This window comes from Chrysoperla carnea, chromosome 3 (genome assembly GCF_905475395.1).
Source record: "Chrysoperla carnea chromosome 3, inChrCarn1.1, whole genome shotgun sequence".
In the NCBI taxonomy this organism is placed as follows: Eukaryota; Metazoa; Arthropoda; class Insecta; order Neuroptera; family Chrysopidae; genus Chrysoperla; species Chrysoperla carnea.
Window position 1 is genome coordinate 51519551 of NC_058339.1, and position 20745 is coordinate 51540295.

Here is a 20745-nt window from a genome sequence, read left to right on the forward strand (position 1 = left end):
TAAATGATTATTTTAAACATTAAAGAAAAAAAAGTGTATTTTTTAGAAAAAATTACAAAACATAGAATATAATAAAATTATTTTCTTATTTTAAAACTATCTTCAGTTTTTAATTTCACTCCCACATCACATAACCGTGCTAATAATCCTGATAATTGTAATAATGAACTTAATCCGTCTACTATCCGCATATGAGTAATACCAATTTCCTAAAACAAGAATTAAATATTTGATTATAAATTGAAGAAGTACTCGGAATCTTCGGGTATGTATAAAAGCGGTCATGTGTAATTGAAAGCTAATTCATTCGATCGCTAATTTACCGGTAGCCGTCATTTAAACCTAGATAAGTCGAAAGATTTGATAATTCTAAATTTTTATTCCCCAGTGATATTTCAGCAACAAGTTTATACAGTACCCATTCACATTTTATAAATTCTTTGAATCAATGATATGTTACATACCTTTATGAAAGCTAATTTTAAATTTTCATTGATATCTAAATTCTTGCAAACTCGAAATATGTTTGCAATCAGATCTTCGCATGCATATCCAAGATTCCATAAATGTGCTATAATCTATAAAAAGAGTACAATGTGATCAGAACAAATTAAAAAATACAGCTTAGAAATTGAATTATACCTTGTAAGCTTTTTGTATCTCCCCGTTAACACAATGCATCAACATTTCTTTAACTAGCAACGGATGTGGTTCATCGCAAACTTTAAATACATTTTCACTTGAAATCTCGCCAAATCCGTTAGCCGTTGATTGTAAATTATTCAAAGCTTGTCTCATATCACCTTGAGCAGTAAATACAATCGCTTCTAAGCCATCATCCGTATATTTTAACTGAAAAAAAATTTGACACACATTTATTTTTAAAAAAACACACGATGTAACATGTAACATTTTTAAATTTCAAAAATCGAAATATCGAAATGCCAGTTGTTAATAAACAAATAAAGAGTTCATTTGACACACGATCGAAATCATAAAATTCTCAAAATACAAAAAATTAATTTATCTATGTGATTGGTTTAGTCAGTGATGTTTCGATTCATTTTATAAAAATAAATGCAAATGGATGTTTTTGCATAGACAGTCTGTATTTAGTACATTTAGTATAAGGCTTGCTTAGCAGCAAATTAGCACACTGTGGTACATATACATATAGCAAAAAAGAAAAGGGAACACAGTGCTCTTATTAACTCTAGACATATAAGGATTCCTTATTGAATTTTAATACTAATAAAGACTCTATAAAGCGATTAAAAAAAAAAAAACTATAGTTTGCAACGCCCATAGATCCATAATATTTAACAGAAATGTTTGCTGACACCTTAGCGTTAAAATCGAATATATTTATGATTATTGACTTAACATCTATATTTAATAAAAGTTTATTGGTATATCCAATTGAAGTGTGCTCGGAAATGATTTTGCAGCGTAACAACGATATAAATTGTTAATAATTAAGTTTTGATATCTTTGGAGACTGTACAGTTTTAATCTTGTTCATATTTGAATGAAAAACAGGTTCTACTATAACTTGAATATTTGCTGCTTGTTGCGGAAGCTTTTTAGTTTATTTACAGCTTAAACTTTTTATTACACTGAGATCTAACTTCCCTGGAAAATAGGAACAATGTAAACTCTTGGTTCTTACTTACATTTTCACTTTGACAAACTGTTATAATTTTCGCCAAAATTTGAGCATCTGATAATACAGAGTATCTTAAAGTTGCACAGCGTGATTGAATTGGCTCAATTATTTTTTCACTGTTGTTACAGGCAAGTGCAAAACGAGTTGTGTTACTGTAAATTTCCATTGTACGACGTAAAGCTTGTTGGGCACCTTCGGTCATACTAGTAATCACACAATATTAATATTAGATTTCATCTTTTAACAATAATCCTTATTTCTTACCTGTCTGCTTCGTCCAAAATAATAATTTTATGTCGCCCTTTAGGTAATGTGACCTTTTGTTGAGCAAACATTTTTATTTTATTACGAACTACATCTATTCCACGATCATTCGAAGCATTTAATTCTAAAACGGCATCCTTAAACGATGGTCCTAACATAATCCGCGCTAGACATAATATCGTGGTTGTTTTTCCAACACCAGGTGGGCCCTAAAGACAAACCTTTGATTATAACAACCTTTCTTTCATTTTCAAAAACTTGAAAATAAATAAATCGTACCGCAATAATTATGTTTGGTGTATTTCCATTTTTAGCAAATATAGCTAAACGAGCAACGGTATCCTCATTTCCAACGATATCTTCAAACTTTTGTGGTCTGTATTTTTCAATCCTATTTTAAGAAATACAATTTTATATTCTTTTAAATAATTTTTGATCAATTAAAAAAACTAACCAAGGTAAATGTCCAGATTTGTTTTTTTCTGATTTACTAGAAGTTGAAGGTTGTTCATTTGTAATATCTACTACTTCCACGTCCATACTTTCATCTTCTGATGGCATATTTTAAGATTTTTCTTTTAATAAATTAATTAATCAAATAAAGCTTTAAAACTTTGTAGTAACTTGCTGCATTGAAATGTGTTTTCGCGCTATTTTTCTTTGACAGCTGCATATTTGACGTTATATTAGGGGAATTAAATACGCCAACATAAAGATAATTTTTACCCTCTTAAAGTGGAAAAGCTCCGAAAAATTTGGGGTATGCTATTCTGTATCAAAGACTATAGGATTCTGTATCAAACTTTTAAATTCGAAGAATCGAAGTGATGTAAACTGTAAAGTAAAATTTTAAGGATGGCAAAATTCACTGCTTTACAATTACAAGCTTACGACATTTTCAAGGAATATTATAGAAGGGCGTAGCCAAAAGAAGCATAATTTAATTCCAGATTAAATTCGAAAAGTTCTGAAAATTTGAATGTGCGCTTCCAGTCAATATTTTGGATATGGATATGAAAATATTATGTTCATCAAAAAAGTAGTATAATCGGAGAAGCCAATTTATTGTGGAAATAGAAAATTAATTAGCGGTAAAAGTTTTTGAATTCAGTAAAATTATATAAAATCTTTAATTTGCATAAACGATTTAATTAACATCGTTTTTTGGTTGTTGAAGCAGTTCTCGAGTTTCAACTATCCTTAAATTATTAATTGTTGTTTCTTGAAAATTTTTTGGGAATATAATTTTCATAAATAACTCATATTTACTTCTACCCACAGATTATCTTTAAATTAAATAATCAGTGATCTTACTAGATTGTTTAAATAATTCTGAGAGTTGAGGATATGGTTGGGATGAAAGGGAATAAATAAACATTGTAGTTATATTAATTCTTTATTTTTTTATTCCTCTTTTACAAGAATGATACATCCGATTCAAAATCTATGATGAAATACAACATATTTACATATTAAAAATAGCATTCAGACGAACGGTAACCACAAAATAACAATTATTTATAAGTTGGGCGCAAAAATGCCGAGTTTTAAATCATCATATATTATCAGATTCTTTTTTGTTCAGTAATAATAAATAAATACAAAAACATAACAAAAATTAAGTTTTATACAATTTGAGCTTCTTGCAGGTGATTTTTAGACATTAAATAATGTATAGTTTGTATATTCTTTGTTTAATTGTATCTAGTATCATTTTTTAGTTACGTACAAAATTCGACATTTAATATTTTTGAGGTTAAGATTTTTTTTTCATTTTGGGATCTTTGAATATAAATATTTTTAGGGATAGGTACTTTTTTTTAAATGTTTTTAATAAAATCTTCTAATATGTGTGAATTTGAAAAATTTTGAAAATGTGTACGAGTTGGGTACATAATAATTTATTTTTTAGGTTATGAACCTTACGAGAAAAAATGAAAATTTGAATACCTTTATAAACGTTTTTCTAGTATATGCCACTCATTGGAGAGGTCGAAGGCTTTGTATTAGCAATTCTTCTTCTTGAAAGTTTTTTTGAATGCTGATGAACGGCTAATTTGATGTCGTATTTTGATTGTATAGCAAGGCGGTAATTACAAACTTGCATTCCATATTTAATTTCATCGTGTATGAACCTAAATCTTAGATTTTTTTATTTAATTGGAATGCTTTATGCTGTGTAACCAAAACTGTGCATCTAAATATTTTATGGAAACCATTTGTTTCCAGTTGCAGAAATTATCTTTCAAAAATTTTTAGGTTAATATGGCATAGATGTCTGTAATTACTTCCCGTAGCTTGTATAATTAACACACAGATGTCTACCTTAAACTTTGATCGCGTATACCCAAGTTCGTACAGCTTTATGTCCTTTCTCTTAATAATGAATGAGGAGCTTTTTTGTGATACTTTCTTTTATTGAGTTATGCCGATTAAAATTTATGAAAAACAATAAGATTATTTTAAATAAATTTTTAGCCTAGACTTAGCGATCCAGATTATAGGTATAGATATGTGTGCATAATTAATAATTTTACTGCAAATTAATGTGATTTTGTAATGAATCCCGAGAGAAGAAACAGTGAATATATTAATAGTCAATATTAAAAATGAAGAAAACAGTCCTGCTTAAGTTAAAGAATTAAATTAAATATATAAAAATTATGGAACGTAAAAATCACAGATATAAGGACTACGTTTATTTTCTTTAGATAAATAATCAAGCGCTCTTAATAAAATATTCAACATTTACGCAGAGGATGTTTGATATCCCTCCCTGTATTACATAATAATTATTTGTTTTATGGATTAGATATTTACATAAATGTACACTCATTTACGAATTTGGCATTTTGTTTTTTTTTTCATAATGTTTTTTTCTTAAATCAAAAAAATACATTTTTTTTATTTCAAATATATCACAAAAATTAACAAATAAAACACATATATAATATATTTTATTAAAAATTTTGACTAGATCATTATTATTATTTTTTATTTAATTTATTTACAGCAATAAATTATGAAATAAAACTATTTTTTTGAATAAGTAACGTTTTACCCTTAGCATTTCCTTGTATTTACAATATTTTTTGATGCCTTTATAAAACTTGCATCATATTTAAAGTCCATTTTTTATATAAATTAATATTGAAGTGTCGCAAAGGCAAAACTATAATCAGTACTTTTATTTTCTTTTATGCTGCTGTGAAGTTTTATTTAAATTACAGCGCTTCCATAGTGAATATTGTATTAATCCAAAGTTAAAAATTAATCACTTACCGTGTCAGATTAATTCAATATTCACATTAAATAATGCTCTAAAATATTTGCGATGAGCGAAATCACTTTTGTTTTATTTTTATTTACCTATAGTAGAAATTAGCGTGGGGACGATACATGGCCACGTTTAGATCGGTGTGGGCAACACGGTGAAATCTTGAAGAGCGGATTTGACGGTCTCGTACAGGGGCCGATTTTCGTCGGTACAATAACCGTCTGGTGTGCATAGCGTCTGTAGTTTGCTGAGATAGCTGTCAAAGTTCTCGTGCCCGAGTTTCTCCTGCGTTGATCCGCCGCCAGGTAGTCGAACATGCTCCAATAGTGTGATCACGTTGTTTCTCAGGCTCTCGTAGTACTCGTTCAGATTGTTGTTGCGTTGAGACAGAACTTGTGTCTCCTAAGCAGGAGAATTGTGCGCAACATTCAGTGACATGTTGTATGGATTTACGTACCGCTGGGTTTGTTGTTACCTTTTCACCGTGATTAAGATGTGACTCCATGGCTGAGATGTCGGACTTGAGACGCATCATCTGGGATTCGACTCGAGCATTTTCACGCTGCAATTCCGTGATTTCAGCTTCTAAAGTTAGTAAATCCTCACCACCTGGATTCGTATTTGCTCCGCTCTCTAAACCTTAATTCATTTACACAAATGGATTAATTATCTATTCATAAAATTCAACAATAACTAAGAACTACAATTTTTATTAATTTTTGCAATTTTTATTAGAACATGAAAACATATGATTTGGGAACACTGAAATTTCTAATTACACTCTAATTCAATTACTTAGTACAAAAAAACTTTTAAGCATTTAGTTATTTATTGGTTTATGATATTCTTTGAAGTGCAAGTGGTTATGTGAAGTGCAAAATTATTATATTTATGTGTGACAAAAAATTTTCAGTGTTATTCAAAAAAAAGTTTGAGTGCTGCTTGTGCCAACATGAAATGTTGCTCAAAACGCACAAATTTGTGTATGAATTTTATTTTAAAATTGTGCCCAGTTTTCTGTTTTAGATTAAAGGTTATCATCAGTCTCCTTACCTTTAAAAGTAATTGTAATAGTTTTCTTCAAAGTTCAGAGACAGGAAAGGAGCTGATCATTAGGAGCAGATATGAAATAAAATATTTTCAATTAAGCAAGTGACATATTTGGCACAAACAGTTTTGCTAATATTAAAAATTATATGCTTTACGAATAATTCAATTAAATATTAAGCAAAGAAGGAGAGAGATGAAGCTGCAGTCTTCACCACTTTCCTCCATTTTTTTTTACATGCCGATATTTTTTCGGCTCTCTAAACTCTGTTTAAGTTTTAATAACAAGTTAATTAAATTATCCGTAAGCATATGATTATTTTACTATGAAAGACAAATATTACCTGTGTAACTTTTTGGATAAAATGACATTTCATCTGGATATTTATTCTTCTTAATTGTTTGACCCGCAACAGGACAACCTGATAAAGATCGATGAGTTAGAAATGACCCATTAACATGACCTGTTCCGTCACAACCTGGTGTGGGACAGTTAACACCTTCAAACTTCATTGCAGTGGCTGCCGCTACTGCCGCCTTATGCTGTTCAACTGTTCCACCACTCTCTAGCACTCGCATCTTATTCCGATTAGCAATTGGACACCCAGACGCGCTGAAGAAAACCAAATAATCATATCTATACTGCCAAATAAGTGTATAAATGCAAATAATTTGAAGTAACGTACCTTCTATGCGACAGAAATTTGCCAGTTGCATGGCCTGATCCGTCGCAACCCGGGATAGGGCATCTGTGATAGCGTGAAAGAAAACATTGGAAGAGGTTGTTAGATAGGTATAGGGAATAAATGTTAAAAATTTGAAAATTGCCCAACAGTTTAATATAAGCATATTTGTTAAAAAATGAAAAGTTATGAATTATTATGCCTTATAAATAAGAATTAGTAATTTTTGAAACGATAGAGCTTATTTTACTCTGGTAGAGCAATTTAAAGGATAATTTTAATGTTATTATACCTTAATGGCTCGGAATCTTGACCATCTCTTGGTTTACTTTTTGGTTTATTTGCACGTGGGCAACCTGATAAACTTCTGTGTGATGAATAATTGCCAGTTACATGACCGGAACCATCACATCCTGGCGTTGGACATTTCAATTCTTGTGAGTGTGCTTGAATTTGTGATCGATCAGCACGAGGACATCCAGATAAACTATAAAAATAAAAACTACGTTTAATATTCTATATGGTTATTTTTTAAACGAAAAAACACACACAAACAGCCATAAGGCAAGGACCTGACCCCAATGTGATAACACTTTATAAAAGCCAATTATTTCATCGTCATGGGCAATGCAATCAGTTACTACTGCCCACTTAAAAATTTAGAACAAACACAAAAGTGGTTTAACGGTTCTTCCCTTTTTTTCGTAGTTGGTTAGTTTTAAAAAAAAATACAGAAAATATTAGAAACATAAAAGAAAATTAAGAAATTGGGTCACCGTAATTTTCAAAATTACGTGCTTGCCTTCTGTGGGTTGCGTAGTTTCCTGATACATGACCCATGCCGTCGCAGTTCATAGTTGGACACGGAATCAGCTCCTTACCATTTTCACGAATTTGATTCTTCGTTAATATTAAAGAATGTTGTCGATGTACAAGTGTACTGCTTTAAAAAAGCAACAAAAACGATTTTGAAAAATATTTTGGAACGAAAGTTACAATTTTGGTAAAAAGACTACTCATATTACTTATTTTAAATTAAGTTTGACTTCCACAAAATTTTGAAATAAGTACAAAAAACTTTTTTATGACATTTAATTTTTCATAGGAGACTCTGATCAAAACAAAAATTTTTAAGTTTTTCAATAAAAAAAATTAATAAAAGATTATGAAATATAAAATTAATTACCACGAAATCATTATTCATTTAATAACTCATAAATATCACAGATCAATTAAAAATTTCATATTTCGTTTAATACCAAATTTTTTTTTACAGTTTTAGTTCACATATAAAAAGTTTCTAAAACAAAATCAATGTTCATTTCATTGTCCCAAACGCAAAAAACAATTGCGAATCAATTTTTTACAATAAATAGTTTGAAACATATGTAGTAGGATGCCAACATTATTTCAAATATGTATTATTTTTTGTAAAAAATATTGAAAAAATACCTTTACTTTATAATATCAATATTCATAAGTTAACTATTTTTTTTGATAACAATAATTATGCGAATTAGCTACCTTGATGCATACATATAATGACTTTATAATATAAATAGACTAATTACGTTTACAAGTGTACGATTTTTACCTTACCTTTTAATTAAATCGAGTAAGTTTTTTAAATATTTTTATCTAATCAAGAAAAATTGATTAGCTTATCAATTGTGGTAATATATGTACAATAAAACACGACGGAATAAATTATCAAACTAGAAACTAAACTTTTATGAATTTATTTATATTTAATTTTGTGCATGTGTGGCAATAGCACTCTTAAATTCAACCAAATTTATAATCATAGGTATGTGAGTATTACGTCTTTATAGATGAGTTTGAAAAAAAAATTATAATACATATTATTGGCCTAAGTAGGTCAGTCTATCTATGTAGAACTCGCGTATTTACTGTTAATTATTATAGCAGTTCAAATAACTTTTTGTTTATAAGTAAAGTAAATAATGTTTGAAGAATCTTGTATGTTATAAATAGACGGTTGATTCAGATTGAATTAAATTTGTTTCTAAAAGAGATATTTTCAATCGTTAGTGGAGTAACGCTTGAAAAATGTTGTATTGAACAATCGTTCGCTTAAAATTAACGACGGTTTTTAATTTGTTAAGTCTGAGCTAACACTTATACAGGACAGCTATGTAGTTTGCATAAAATATAGGAGTTACTTTAGAATTTATAATATCTAATTTTTTAAAGCTGTCTATAAAACTAGAAAACTTTATGTTACGAATTTTAGAAATTAGATATAATAAAATGGTGTCAAAAAAGTGTAAATTACTTACAATAATTAAATTTTTCAATTTTCTTCAAATCAAAAAATTTTACTATTATTTAATTTTTGCGATTTTATGGGTTTACAAAGATACTAAGATATTAAAAATTTAAAATACAAAATTAAGTTCACTTTACGTCTTAAGAAAATCATTCCAATATAAAAGGCTTCATATCACATATCGGGAGATATTGAAAATATTCTATCAATCAACAAATTAACTCGATTTTTGTAATTTTTGATTTTAGATCAAAACCATATTCCAAGTTTTATCAAATGCCAAAAGAAAAAGTTATTTGTGATTTTTTCGATTAGAAATAACTAACATAACGAAAATCAGGTTCACTTGACTATTGAACAAATATTTTCTAAAAAACTACCTGTAGATATTACGAGAAATCGTTCTCCGAATGAATTTAAAATTACTGAGAATGTGAATTTTGTACTCAATTTTTCGAAATTGATGAGAAAAAAATTTTATCGATTTTAATTCAAAGTAAATGATAAAAAACTAAGCCTGACTTTTCAAGTACTTACAGCACACAGTAAAGAATAGCTACCTCGAAAATACTGTGTATTGGATAAATACAAACCTGCCATCTTTATTCGGTGAACCATTTTTATCATGTGATGATAATGAATGTTGTGGAGGTGGCATACTGTAACAGGGATTCGGCGAATATCCACCACCAGATCCTGCTGCCGGATGATAACCAGTTGTTACAGGACCCGAATATGCCGTAGATCCTGTACTACATGCGTAACTTGAGGCAGGATACGGTGTATACGGTGTTGGATATTCACTGGGTACTGGTGTCATACCATATCCAGGATGCGGACTCATCGGTGCATAGCCTAGAATGAATAAAAAGTATTTCGTCCATTTTTAGTTTAGATTTAGTTTATCGTTCCAAAAGGCATGCATCTTAGATCGTGACTAAAATATATATTTTGTGTATGAAGGTGAAATATTGCAATTAAATTGCCAGCACGATGAGTTTTACCTATATGTGTTATAAAATATTGACTAGAAGAGTTTATTTAAAATAAAATGAACATTTGCATGTTTTCATTTGATGAAATGTTTATAAAGCATCATGGAAAACTTGAACAGCCGGTTACAAATAATGTTTTAGAGAATAATACCATAGAGTTATTAAACGGCTTTATTTTGAACTTGCATCTAATAACGTCGACCTTTTCAAATTGTCTAAACGTTTACAAATTATGAGAGTTTGATGGGGAATTTCGAACATTTTTAATTAATTACTTTAAGTTTGAGTTTAATTGCTGTTATACAGAAAGTTGTGATACTACAATAATTTTTATCCAATAAGGATTTTTAGACATAAAATTTTCAAATTTAATATATCAATTATTTTGTTGGTTCAAATTTTAGGTATATCCAAATTTTGTCAGTAGGCTAAAACCGGAGAGAGGGTAAGAAAAAATGGGAGGGAAGTAGAAAAATATGTTTAACGCAAAAGCGTAACATCCAGCGATGACACTTAATCTGTTATTGGTCACCTTTGAGTACAATCGAACAAATAAATTCAATAAACGCGGAAGTTTCCAATTTTTAATTATTAAACAAAATATTTTGCAAATAAAATATGATTAATTTAGAAATATTTTGATACGTTCAAAAAATTTTGGAAACAATAAAAAGTGATATAGAATATGATAAAATATGATATCTGGCAATCTTGATTCTAAATACCTCTAGCGGCCATTTATTTAAGCTCAGTTTTCATGCTAGATTTTATTTCCAAATGATTAAATAAGGAATTTGTAAGTGGAGTCACTGAATGTGTTGTTAACTAAAGAGTAAGGAAACATAATATTTGAAAAGTTAGGCAATCCTAAGTCTATTTTAACTAAAAAAAGGGGTGTTATAAGTTTGATCGGGGTGTTATATGCGTGTGTGTTTGTCTGTCTGCCTGTCTGGGGCATCGCAGCGTCTAAACGAATGAACTGATTTTGAATTTTTGTTTCGTTTAAAAGGTAATTCAGTGGAGAGTGTTCTTAGCCATGTTTCAAGTGCGAATTTTGGAGTTCCGTCCGAAAAAAATTAAAAATTGGCGATTATCTTCAAAATCGGCTTAGTTTGGAAAAGGTTTTAAGAAAAAAGGCAATTTAATGGAGAGTTTTCTTAGATATGTTTCAAGTGGGAATTTAGGGTTCCGTATCCGGAAAATTTGTCGGGGGTAATTTAAATATTGTTTAAATATTTGTTAAAGTTTCGTCTTAGTTGGAAAAGGAATGCATGAACTATTTTTTTAAAAAATAATCTATGTCTTATTATTATGGTTAGCAATATTTCTACTAAAAAAATATGACATCGAACTATTTTTATAAAAAGTGAAAAGCGTAAATGAAAATAGAAAAAAACAAATATTTTTATCTTACTTACAAAAAAATAAATAAATAAAAAACTCGATAGTTGTTATATGAATGAAATGAAACAGTTAAACAATAATATGCGAGTATGTGGTATTTAGTGCCTTGTTTTCTATGATATACACCCAGGAGGTGATCACCGACTGTAGTAGTAGGTACTACATACACATAGTAGTTAGTATACACCAAAAGACTGTCGGCCGCTTGGTAAGGGTATCAACAGAGAGTATAGTGTTGTTGGTGGCGAATGAATATGACAGCCCCCTGGGTATCGTTGGTGTTCTTTTGTTTCGAATTGGCAATGCCTATAGAGCTCATGAAAAGCTATCAAAGTATATTAATGTTATTATTTGAATCGACTACGGACGGCATGATATGCACCATACAATATTATGTAACATTTATTGTATTTATAGAAGGGTAACGGCGTAACGCGATTATTATCACGAAAAAAAATTTATTTATTAATTAATATTTTCAAACTTACCGGTAGCGTCTCGATATGCATCGATATAATGCGATCCTCCACTGTCTGGTGTTGATTCTCGACTATAACCGGAACTAGCTGGTGGTGCTCCAATTATGGGACTCGCAAATGTTGGTACTGGTCGTACGCTACTGAAATAGATTGAGACATTTTGTAAAAGTGTATAAAAATCAACAGGTTTTTATTTGAAAATTATTGCTATTTACGATTGGATTGTGTGATTATTATTTTTATTGGATTTTATACACAGACTGTATAACGTTTTTGTTTTGATTGGTGACGTTTTCTTGATTGCCGTCATTCACTTTTTTATTACTCTCTCAAGAAAACTATTGGCTGCGTCTAGCGAAACTGTGTGCTATATCAATAATCCATTTTTATTGAGATATATGGGGTGCCGATACTAGCTGAACGCTCAGTTTAGCTAGTCATTACTGCTTCGAACAGGCAGGAATTTTGTGTACAATCTATTAAATTTACTGGAAATAAGATATTTACTGGATAATACCTATATATATTTGTTACGAATGTGCGAAATGTCCTCTATTAACCTTGGCAATTTTTGGGTAAGCATTTTTCCGTAGTTAGTGTGTTTTCTTTCGATTTAATGCAATAATGACATATTTTAAGTCACATTTTCTCCGAAAGCTGACGATTTTCGAAAAAATGGTTAAGATGATGTTAGTTTTTTTATTAGGATCAACTTTCTACTTTCAAGTATCATTCTATCTCTTACCATTTAGGATTTAAATTGGCTGTTAAAGAAATCCGAAGAACTGGGACAAATCTGATGTCAGTAACTTTTGTTTCAGTTATTTTTTGATTGGTTAGCTACAAAACGAGCTATTAGCCATTAGAGATTAAAATGGCCCACCTGTATAAACTTAGCTCTGTATTTTTCATATTTGTTTATGAAAATTAGTTGGATATAATTTTTAGCTGAAATGTTGAAAAAATCCTATCCCAGGATTATATTTTGAACTGTATATTAAAAGACCACTTGACAACTTTTCAAGGAATAGCAAGCCTTTTTATGTTCCTTAATGTCAGAATAAAAACAAAAAAGAAGGTGTCGAACCAAAAACTTTTAGGAGTAATGACGACATTCAAACGAGCTCTCAGAATCGCTGTTTTCATGGTTTTCAATCGAATTTTATTTGAGCCCGTAAAATGCGCCGAATATAAGCGATTTTAAAGAAATAAAAACTGTGTTTGTATCAAAGTAATAATTTCAAACACATTACATTTTATAATAATAATAATCATAACATTTAAAAAATATGACATAATTTTTATAGTAACGATGTGTACAGAGTCTTTCAGAACAAATTGCTATAATATTTTTATCAGAATTCAAAAACAAATGTCTATAAGATACGTAAAGTTGTACGTTTCAAGAAAGAATCAGAACAAAGAAATTTTCGAACTAATTATAAAAAAAAGTGAATTCTAACTAAGTTTTTTGAGGGCTTCCCTATTTAAAATTTTTAAAATAGCTTTGTATGTACAATGATCCCCAACATATGCTCTTTATAAATAGATTATCAAAATAGAGTTTTAAAGAAACTTTATGTATACAGCTGAAAATTGTTTATATAGATAATTGCTGCGATTTACAGAGAACTGTTTGTATAAACATTTTGTTCTGAAGGAATTACAACTTCTAAAAAATTTTGGAATAATTCACTTTGACTATTTATGAACTAAAAATAATACTTTTATTTCAACATCTATCATGCCAAATTAGCAATAGTTATGCTGAAAGACCTTGTACAAAATAATATTATGTGATATGAAAATATAATGTTTTGGTGCACTTTTGAGTACAAGAGAATGTATCATGGGTAGTATGATGGTTGGGAAATTTTAATAAAAGAATAAAAATAATATTCAATGGTTAGTTATAAATGAATTTATGAAATGGGTAAGGAGGATAGCGTTGCGTTGTGTACAATTGTAGAATATGACGGGAGATGATAAAATTCAGACGGAGGGGGATCAAATAGTATATGAAACAAAAGACATAAAATTCCAGTTATGGTTTTTGAATGTAAAATATAAATATGGGGTATGAGCTATGGAGAAAATTGTGGTAGGAAAAACATATTTCAATATATTTTTTGAAGTTATGTTTGTACGACGAACAGTGAAATCAAAAAGTTTTTAATTTTTAAAAGTACTAAAATTTTCATGTATGTATGTTTCCAGTTTTATTGTTTGTCATTGTACTTAAATAATGCGCTAATAAGTACTTAAATTTTTTTTTATTTATATATGGAAAAACAAAAATAAATTAGAAAATTTTTAAGACTTGTAAAAATATAATTAAAAGCTCATTTATTTGGTAGATTCTCTGTTATTGGTGGCGGCCTGGCGGCTATGAATATTTTAACTAGTTGTCGCTGTAGTTGAAATATTAATAAAATTTGACGTGATTAAACATAAAAATCAATTTATTAGAAAATAATTAAAAATTTTATATAATTAAGAGTAAAAAAAAAATGCTAGATTCAATTCAATTAAGGTAGTGCGAGCGCCAAGGCAAGTTTAGACTTGTGGTTGAAATTATTTGTACCTTATTTTCAACTTTGATGATGAATTTTGTTACCTAAAATTGCATGAATGTAGACGAAAAATAAGAATACAATTTTTCGATGTCTGCCTTGGTTTTCAAAACATCGAAAGCTAAATAATTAAACAAAATTTTCAATTTTCGATATTTTGGAAATTACTCCAGATATGTGTTCAATAATTTATTAAGGTTTTAACTTTAATTTAAATATTTTTTTTTATTTCCACAGACTATTTATGGAGAAATCTACGAAAACATATCATCCATCTACCGTTTTCCTATAAGGCCAATCTTAAAAGCCGTTTATTTATTTAAATAATCGGGAAAAATCCCCCCCCCTCCTAAAATTTTGCAGAATTGATTATAAAAAAAATCAAACCTTCTATTCAAAAATGCCCTGCCGCTCGTACATCCTTAATCTGACCAATTCACGGAAATTTATCTACTCAATCAATAACTTACAAAAGGGTTAACTATGATTTCATTACTGATGTTATAAATTAACTAAAGTTTTTTAAGGAGACGCTTTGGATTTGAACCATCGATATATTTAAATATTGTTAACAAGCTGAAGCGCATTAGTAAATAATAAAATTGCTGAGTTCACCAATGGAGGCCACGCTATTTCCCTACTAAATTCTCTTGATGAGCCAGCTAAAAGACACAATTATTTCTCGAAAAATATTCACTTAACAATTAAATTACCTTAAATTTCATTTCATGGAATAAGGGTTTAAAAATTGACTATATTTAGTGGTGAATTGCCATTTTTCTAAGTTAGTACTGTTTCAAAATTTATTTATTGTTTTCAATATGCTTATTATTCTCGGTCAAATACAGGTAATTAAAACTTATGGAGTCTAACCAAAAAAATGGTAAAATTACAGACAAATTTAGTAAGTACTTCTGTCTTTAAACAATGAATATCTTAAAGAAAAATATTCACCCTCAAAGATTATGCATGGAATTCGTTAAAAAAGGGAGAAAGAGAAAAAACACCCCTAAGATAAAAAAATATTCATATTAGTTGAAATCAAATAAAACCGCGATTTAACAACAACAAAAACAATTCAAAATCTCAAAACAAATAAATGACGTTATGTAACTGACTATATATGTGCGTGAAAGTGTAAAAAATATTAAAAATAAAATAAAATAAAGAAAACCAAATTATTTTTCATATAAGATAATAATATTTGTTTTTCCTCATGTAGGAGGAAATAAATATTTAGATCCACAACAAACAAACACGTAAGTAAGTCGTTATGATGTTTCCTATGTGTATTCAAGAATAAAAAAAATTGATTATATAAGTTTACATAATGTAATAATAAGAACGAAAAATGTCAGGTGAAATTTAAAAAGAAAATACACATTTATAAATTATTTAACACAAAAGAAAAATATTTAATTCCTATGAGAGATTTTGTGATGTCGAGTTGACTTGAAAATGAATATACTCTGTTCGAAGTGGAAAGCATATTATAGAATCGAGTTACATTATTACATTTCCCGACAGACTTTAGTTTAAGGAAAGTTCATCTCAGAGAGGTGATTGACGGGCCATATGGGGAACAGTCCACTATATTATACACGTCAAACACGTTTTATAAATTCATATACAATTTACTATACGTCGTAGAAGGTATTATTTAGTACTCTTACCTGTGAGGTAATCGATTTACACTAAGGTCTAACGTTTGACCCTGAGGACTTGGAACTTGTGGGCTGGCTGTTAAATGTGGACTGGCTGCTGCTTGTGGACTACCTCGTTGACCACCATAATGTGGGGAACCGTATGTCACCTATAATAACAGAATCTCGTTAATATTGAATGTCTCTCTATGGTGCATTCAAAAATCGAACTTAGAAAGTTTATAAATTAAAATTTTGATGTGTTTGTCAATCATAACGCTAAGCATGCATACCTGCGGACTGGTAGATGTGACACTAGACGTAGATAAATCCATTACGGTTCCTCCAGGCGACGTCGGTGGTCCACCACTTTTCATTTGAGCAGCTGCTTGGGCTGCAGCCGCACATTTAACTGATAAATTTATAGCAGAAAACCCTGTTGGTATACCTCCCGTTGAAGGATCATATTGATACATAGGCCTACATTATGCAAAAATTTATTCGAAATTAATGGAATGGGCATAATGGAATTATTCAATGAAATTTTACCTTGGATATAAAGGACCAGTATTTTCAGCTTCAGATGTTTGATCTGATTTCATCATACCAGCAGCTGCTGCGGTTGCAACAGCCATTTGATGTTGTTGCGCTGCAGCGGCTTCTTGCTGATATCGTTGTTCTTGCTCTTCTATTGAAGCGTACGATGGATACATTCCCTGTGGGGGTACACGTTGTGAAGGATGTAAGGCTTGTTGTTGTAAATTAGTACAACTTTGTGCCACAGCAGCTGATGAGTCATATCGCTCAAATGCTGTGGTGGTACCTGGATCATATGGTCGATGACTTGCTGAATTGACATCGTACGATCGATTTGTTATATCTGTGGAATATGTCACCACCGGTCGTGCTATCGTATTACCCATTACTGTGGTCATATCACCATACGGTCGAGGTGCATTATGTTCCGGCCTTGGTTGATATATTTCCTCTGAATTCGTAGATTGCATTTGATATGGCGATCGTTGCGGTATTTGATGCGATAAGCGTGAATCGTCAACGATACTGTACGAACTCGAAGGAGGTGGTGGCGGTTGATGTGGATTATGATGCTGAGGAATTGGAACTGCTGGATGATGTAAATGATGACCAGACATTGTTCGTGATCCCATTGTGTCCATACTAGACATGGAGGATGAATTCGAATCTTGATTCATATAAGAGTCGTAAGAAGATCGCATTTGTGGATTTGATAGTGGTGTATTTGCCCGGCATGGAGTTGGTGTGGGCATCGATTCAATTTTCGGAACCAATAATTGGTCAGTTCGTGTGGAAGTTGAACTACTACAACATGTAGGTACTTCCGTTTTTGGTACAATTTTATTATTTGCTGACATTTCTTCAGCGGATTTATTTGAAACTTTTTGTTGTTGATAATATGCTTCGTATTCCATTTTGGATACTTCGAATTTTTGTGAGTTTTCTGGATTTTGTTCTTGGCTTGTTGTTGGGACGTTATTTTCATAACCAATTAAATAACCAGGTTTAACATCCATTGTTGGTGGCTTACTTTCAAAACTGGATTGTGTATAATCAGATTGACAACTCCCGACTAAAAAGATTGGATTATTTAATAACTTGGCAAGTTTTTACCGTGAAAATTATGAATTTTTTTTTTGTAAATGCTGGCAAATTAATTATGATGGGGGTTAGAGAGCGAATTAAAAAAAGTGATATGCTAAAATGTTTTGGTAAATGTGATTTAAAAGGCATGCACAATGAACTCACCAGAACTGGATGTGTTTGCTGTTGCCATTTGTGGACTCCTGCTGCGATGCTGTAGATATTTTTGTTCGCGTGCTGCTTGTTTATTAGCGGCAGCTATAGGACATCCTGACAAACTGCGATGTGTATTGCGATTTGAGCTAACATGACCGCGACCATTGCAACCGGGTGTTGGACATTTCAAAATAGTTTCATGCATCGCCAGAACTGATGATTTGATTATGTTTTTGATGTGATTAGTGAAGTGGTAAGACATGGACAACAGAATCAAATTCAGTCAAAATCAATTTTGAGTATAAAACCAGATATTTTGTTTATGTACAAATTTCGTCTCTAAATATTTACACCAGACAATGAGTACTTTAAAGTGATGCAAAAAATCAAATCTCAATCAGACAAAGACACAGATAATAAGAGAGCGGGTAGAGAGAATGAAATGTGAATAATACGTGTCAAAATTAGAAATGCATCAATAATTTCTGTGAACACACAAACAGACAGATTAATTTCTGGTAAACTTTTTTGGATGTTGAATTATGTACAAAAGGGAGTGTAGTAATATCAGATGTTTATACTCATTTGACTGCATGATTCTGGGTTCATGTCATCAATTGCTGTGATAAATGTTCTAATGAAGATTGTGGAAAGTTTTGATGCGATTCCGGGGTAAACATTCAAAATGTTGAAAAAAAATTAATATAAAATTTTAAAAATAAAAACATGACAAAGCTCTCTACCCCGCATTAAAATATACAAAGCAGCAAAATGCACTAAAATTACTAAAATCAATTATATTTCTAGAATTTGTGAACAAAAATCTGCTGAATGTATTCTGAAATATAATTGATTTGTGAGGAAGAAAATAATAAAAAAATAAGCCATAGAAATTTTACTATAAGCTAAAGAAAACACCACTTACTTTCTGGAGTTACTTTGTCCTTTCGAGGACATCCTGATAGACTAAAATCACCGTATTATTTAAATATTGTTTTTAAATTTTAAAAGTTAATAAGAAAAAAGAAATTTTGTTATAAATAAAGAGAAAAATATGAAACATAAATGAGTGATGCTTACCTGCGATGATGTGAATAAAGACCAGTTACATGCCCTTGTCCTGTACAGCCTGGTGTTGGACATTTATTTCCTTCTGTAACAAAATGAAAATTTACGGTTAAAATTAAATAAATTTATATATTGGATACAAGTAAAAGTCTGAATAATAATGAGTAAAAAATTCGATGATGATTAAATATGACTCTGGAAAAGCAAAGAGGTATTACTTCTTGCACCCATTATAGACATTGCATAAAAGGAATTATATATAAAGTAGATATATACAAGGAACATATTTTGAGGATTTCAAATTATGTCTCGTGTTTTGATAAAAGACATTGAATATTACTTTTCGCACTGTTAAACCTCTTTTGGTCAGGATTTTTGTGTTTCTGTTACATGTTATTGATGTTGCATGAAGTCATATTCATTTGTATCTTTCTGTTTGTAACGCTTAGTTTTGACTGTAGAAACAAAAATTGGCACAAATGTTCAATAAATCATCGAAATTGTTACCCAAGAAGCGATTTGAATTAGTTAATCAGTACATTTGGGCAATAGATTATGGATCTATGGAATCCATAACAATCTATTTCCTGAAACGCAAATGTAAAAAATTTCGTTTCAAACAGCTTTTCTTAAACTCTATAAATTTGCCAAAATATCACACATATTCTGCCAAAAGTTATCAAGGACAATAGAGAACATTCGCCTGTGTCCATGACTTTGATCTATAATTATCGATAAGCTTTAAGCGTATTGTCTATTCAATGCAATAACGACATATTTTTAAGTCGTATATCCTCCGAAAGCTATCGTTTTTCGAAAAAATGTTTTGAACAAAAATTGTTAATTTTTTTATGAGGATTAACTTTATATTTTAAAGTGTTATTCTATCTCTTAACGTTTAGGATCTAAATTGGCTATTAAAGAAACCCGAAAAACTAGGTCCAATCTGATGTCAGAACATGATGCCTACCACCAAATTCTGCAACTTTTGTTTAAGTTATTTTTTAATTGGTTTACCACAAAACGAAATAGTTAGGTGTATAGAATAAAATTACCCGCCCTGTACGTTTATATACTAAAATGTACGTTTTTTTTTGTCAAAGAAAGTATTCGGAGGCTTTTTAATCATAATTTTTTCGACATTCTACATCATGGAAGGCTTAGAGAAGTAGATTTATGATGAGATGAGATGTTATACTCCTGAATCTTTCATTTATTGCCCTTTTTTGTGTTTGGACACGCAATACATGAGAAAAGCTCAAATAATGTATGTTAAATGTAGTATAGTAACATTTAAAAGCATTTAATTTCGTTGTATTATCTGAAACCATGTCTTTTCAATATTGAATTCAAACTGAATTTCACACACACACACACACACACACACATCTACAACGTCCACATATATATAAGTAATGAAAATCAAATGTATACATGTATGTTTGAAAACTTTATATTTAGAGGAGTTAGCAGAAGAGAATTGCTAGCTGTAGCTACCAAGCTAACGGAGACGGACATTACTGTCGTCAACTATGAATGTAGCAACTATTCAATAGTTAATTTCTATTGAATGCATCATA

General features: G+C 30.2%; 2 protein-coding genes across 5 annotated transcripts in view; both read right to left on the bottom strand.

Annotated features, from left to right (window-relative positions):
• Positions 1 to 77: 77 nt before the first annotated feature.
• On the bottom strand, positions 78 to 2604 carry LOC123296099 (replication factor C subunit 2). Its single transcript, XM_044877560.1, has 7 exons — positions 2385 to 2604; positions 2210 to 2321; positions 1931 to 2139; positions 1674 to 1869; positions 643 to 852; positions 465 to 578; positions 78 to 209 (listed from the first exon to the last, which is right to left on the bottom strand). The coding sequence occupies exons 1-7, from the start codon at positions 2489 to 2491 to the stop codon at positions 78 to 80; spliced, it is 1080 nt and encodes a 359-aa protein (XP_044733495.1). The 5' UTR covers positions 2492 to 2604.
• Positions 2605 to 4987: 2383 nt separating this feature from the next.
• The window catches only part of LOC123296704 (mucin-17), a 657840-nt gene continuing 642082 nt past the window's right edge, over positions 4988 to 20745 (bottom strand). The window contains exons 6-19 of one of the 4 annotated variants that reach the window (XM_044878299.1): positions 19178 to 19250; positions 19023 to 19063; positions 18107 to 18310; positions 16871 to 17930; positions 16615 to 16801; positions 16352 to 16491; positions 12115 to 12245; positions 9821 to 10082; positions 7230 to 7424; positions 6941 to 7003; positions 6734 to 6867; positions 6599 to 6676; positions 5683 to 5846; positions 4988 to 5609 (exon numbers count right to left, since the gene is read on the bottom strand). In XM_044878299.1, coding sequence (XP_044734234.1) covers positions 5340 to 5609; positions 5683 to 5846; positions 6599 to 6676; positions 6734 to 6867; positions 6941 to 7003; positions 7230 to 7424; positions 9821 to 10082; positions 12115 to 12245; positions 16352 to 16491; positions 16615 to 16801; positions 16871 to 17930; positions 18107 to 18310; positions 19023 to 19063; positions 19178 to 19250 — 3002 coding nt within the window. In that variant the 3' untranslated portion in view covers positions 4988 to 5339. Of the gene's footprint in view, positions 5610 to 5682; positions 5847 to 6260; positions 6313 to 6598; positions 6868 to 6940; positions 7004 to 7229; positions 7425 to 9820; positions 10083 to 12114; positions 12246 to 16351; positions 16492 to 16614; positions 16802 to 16870; positions 17931 to 18106; positions 18311 to 19022; positions 19064 to 19177; positions 19251 to 20745 lie in introns of those variants that run through there. The other 3 variants (XM_044878298.1, XM_044878301.1, XM_044878300.1) reach the window with 3 other exon arrangements.

Bases quoted from the DNA above. Each gene is read 5' to 3' on its own strand.
- LOC123296099 (XM_044877560.1), bottom strand. From the start codon at position 2,491: ATGCCATCAGAAGATGAAAGTATGGACGTGGAAGTAGTAGATATTACA. The intron at 2,322-2,384 runs GTTAGTTTTTTT...TTCTTAAAATAG, and splicing joins AAATCTGGACATTTACCTTG to GATTGAAAAATACAGACCAC. The intron at 853-1,673 runs GTAAGTAAGAAC...ATTTTTTTTCAG, and splicing joins CAGTTTGTCAAAGTGAAAAT to TTAAAATATACGGATGATGG.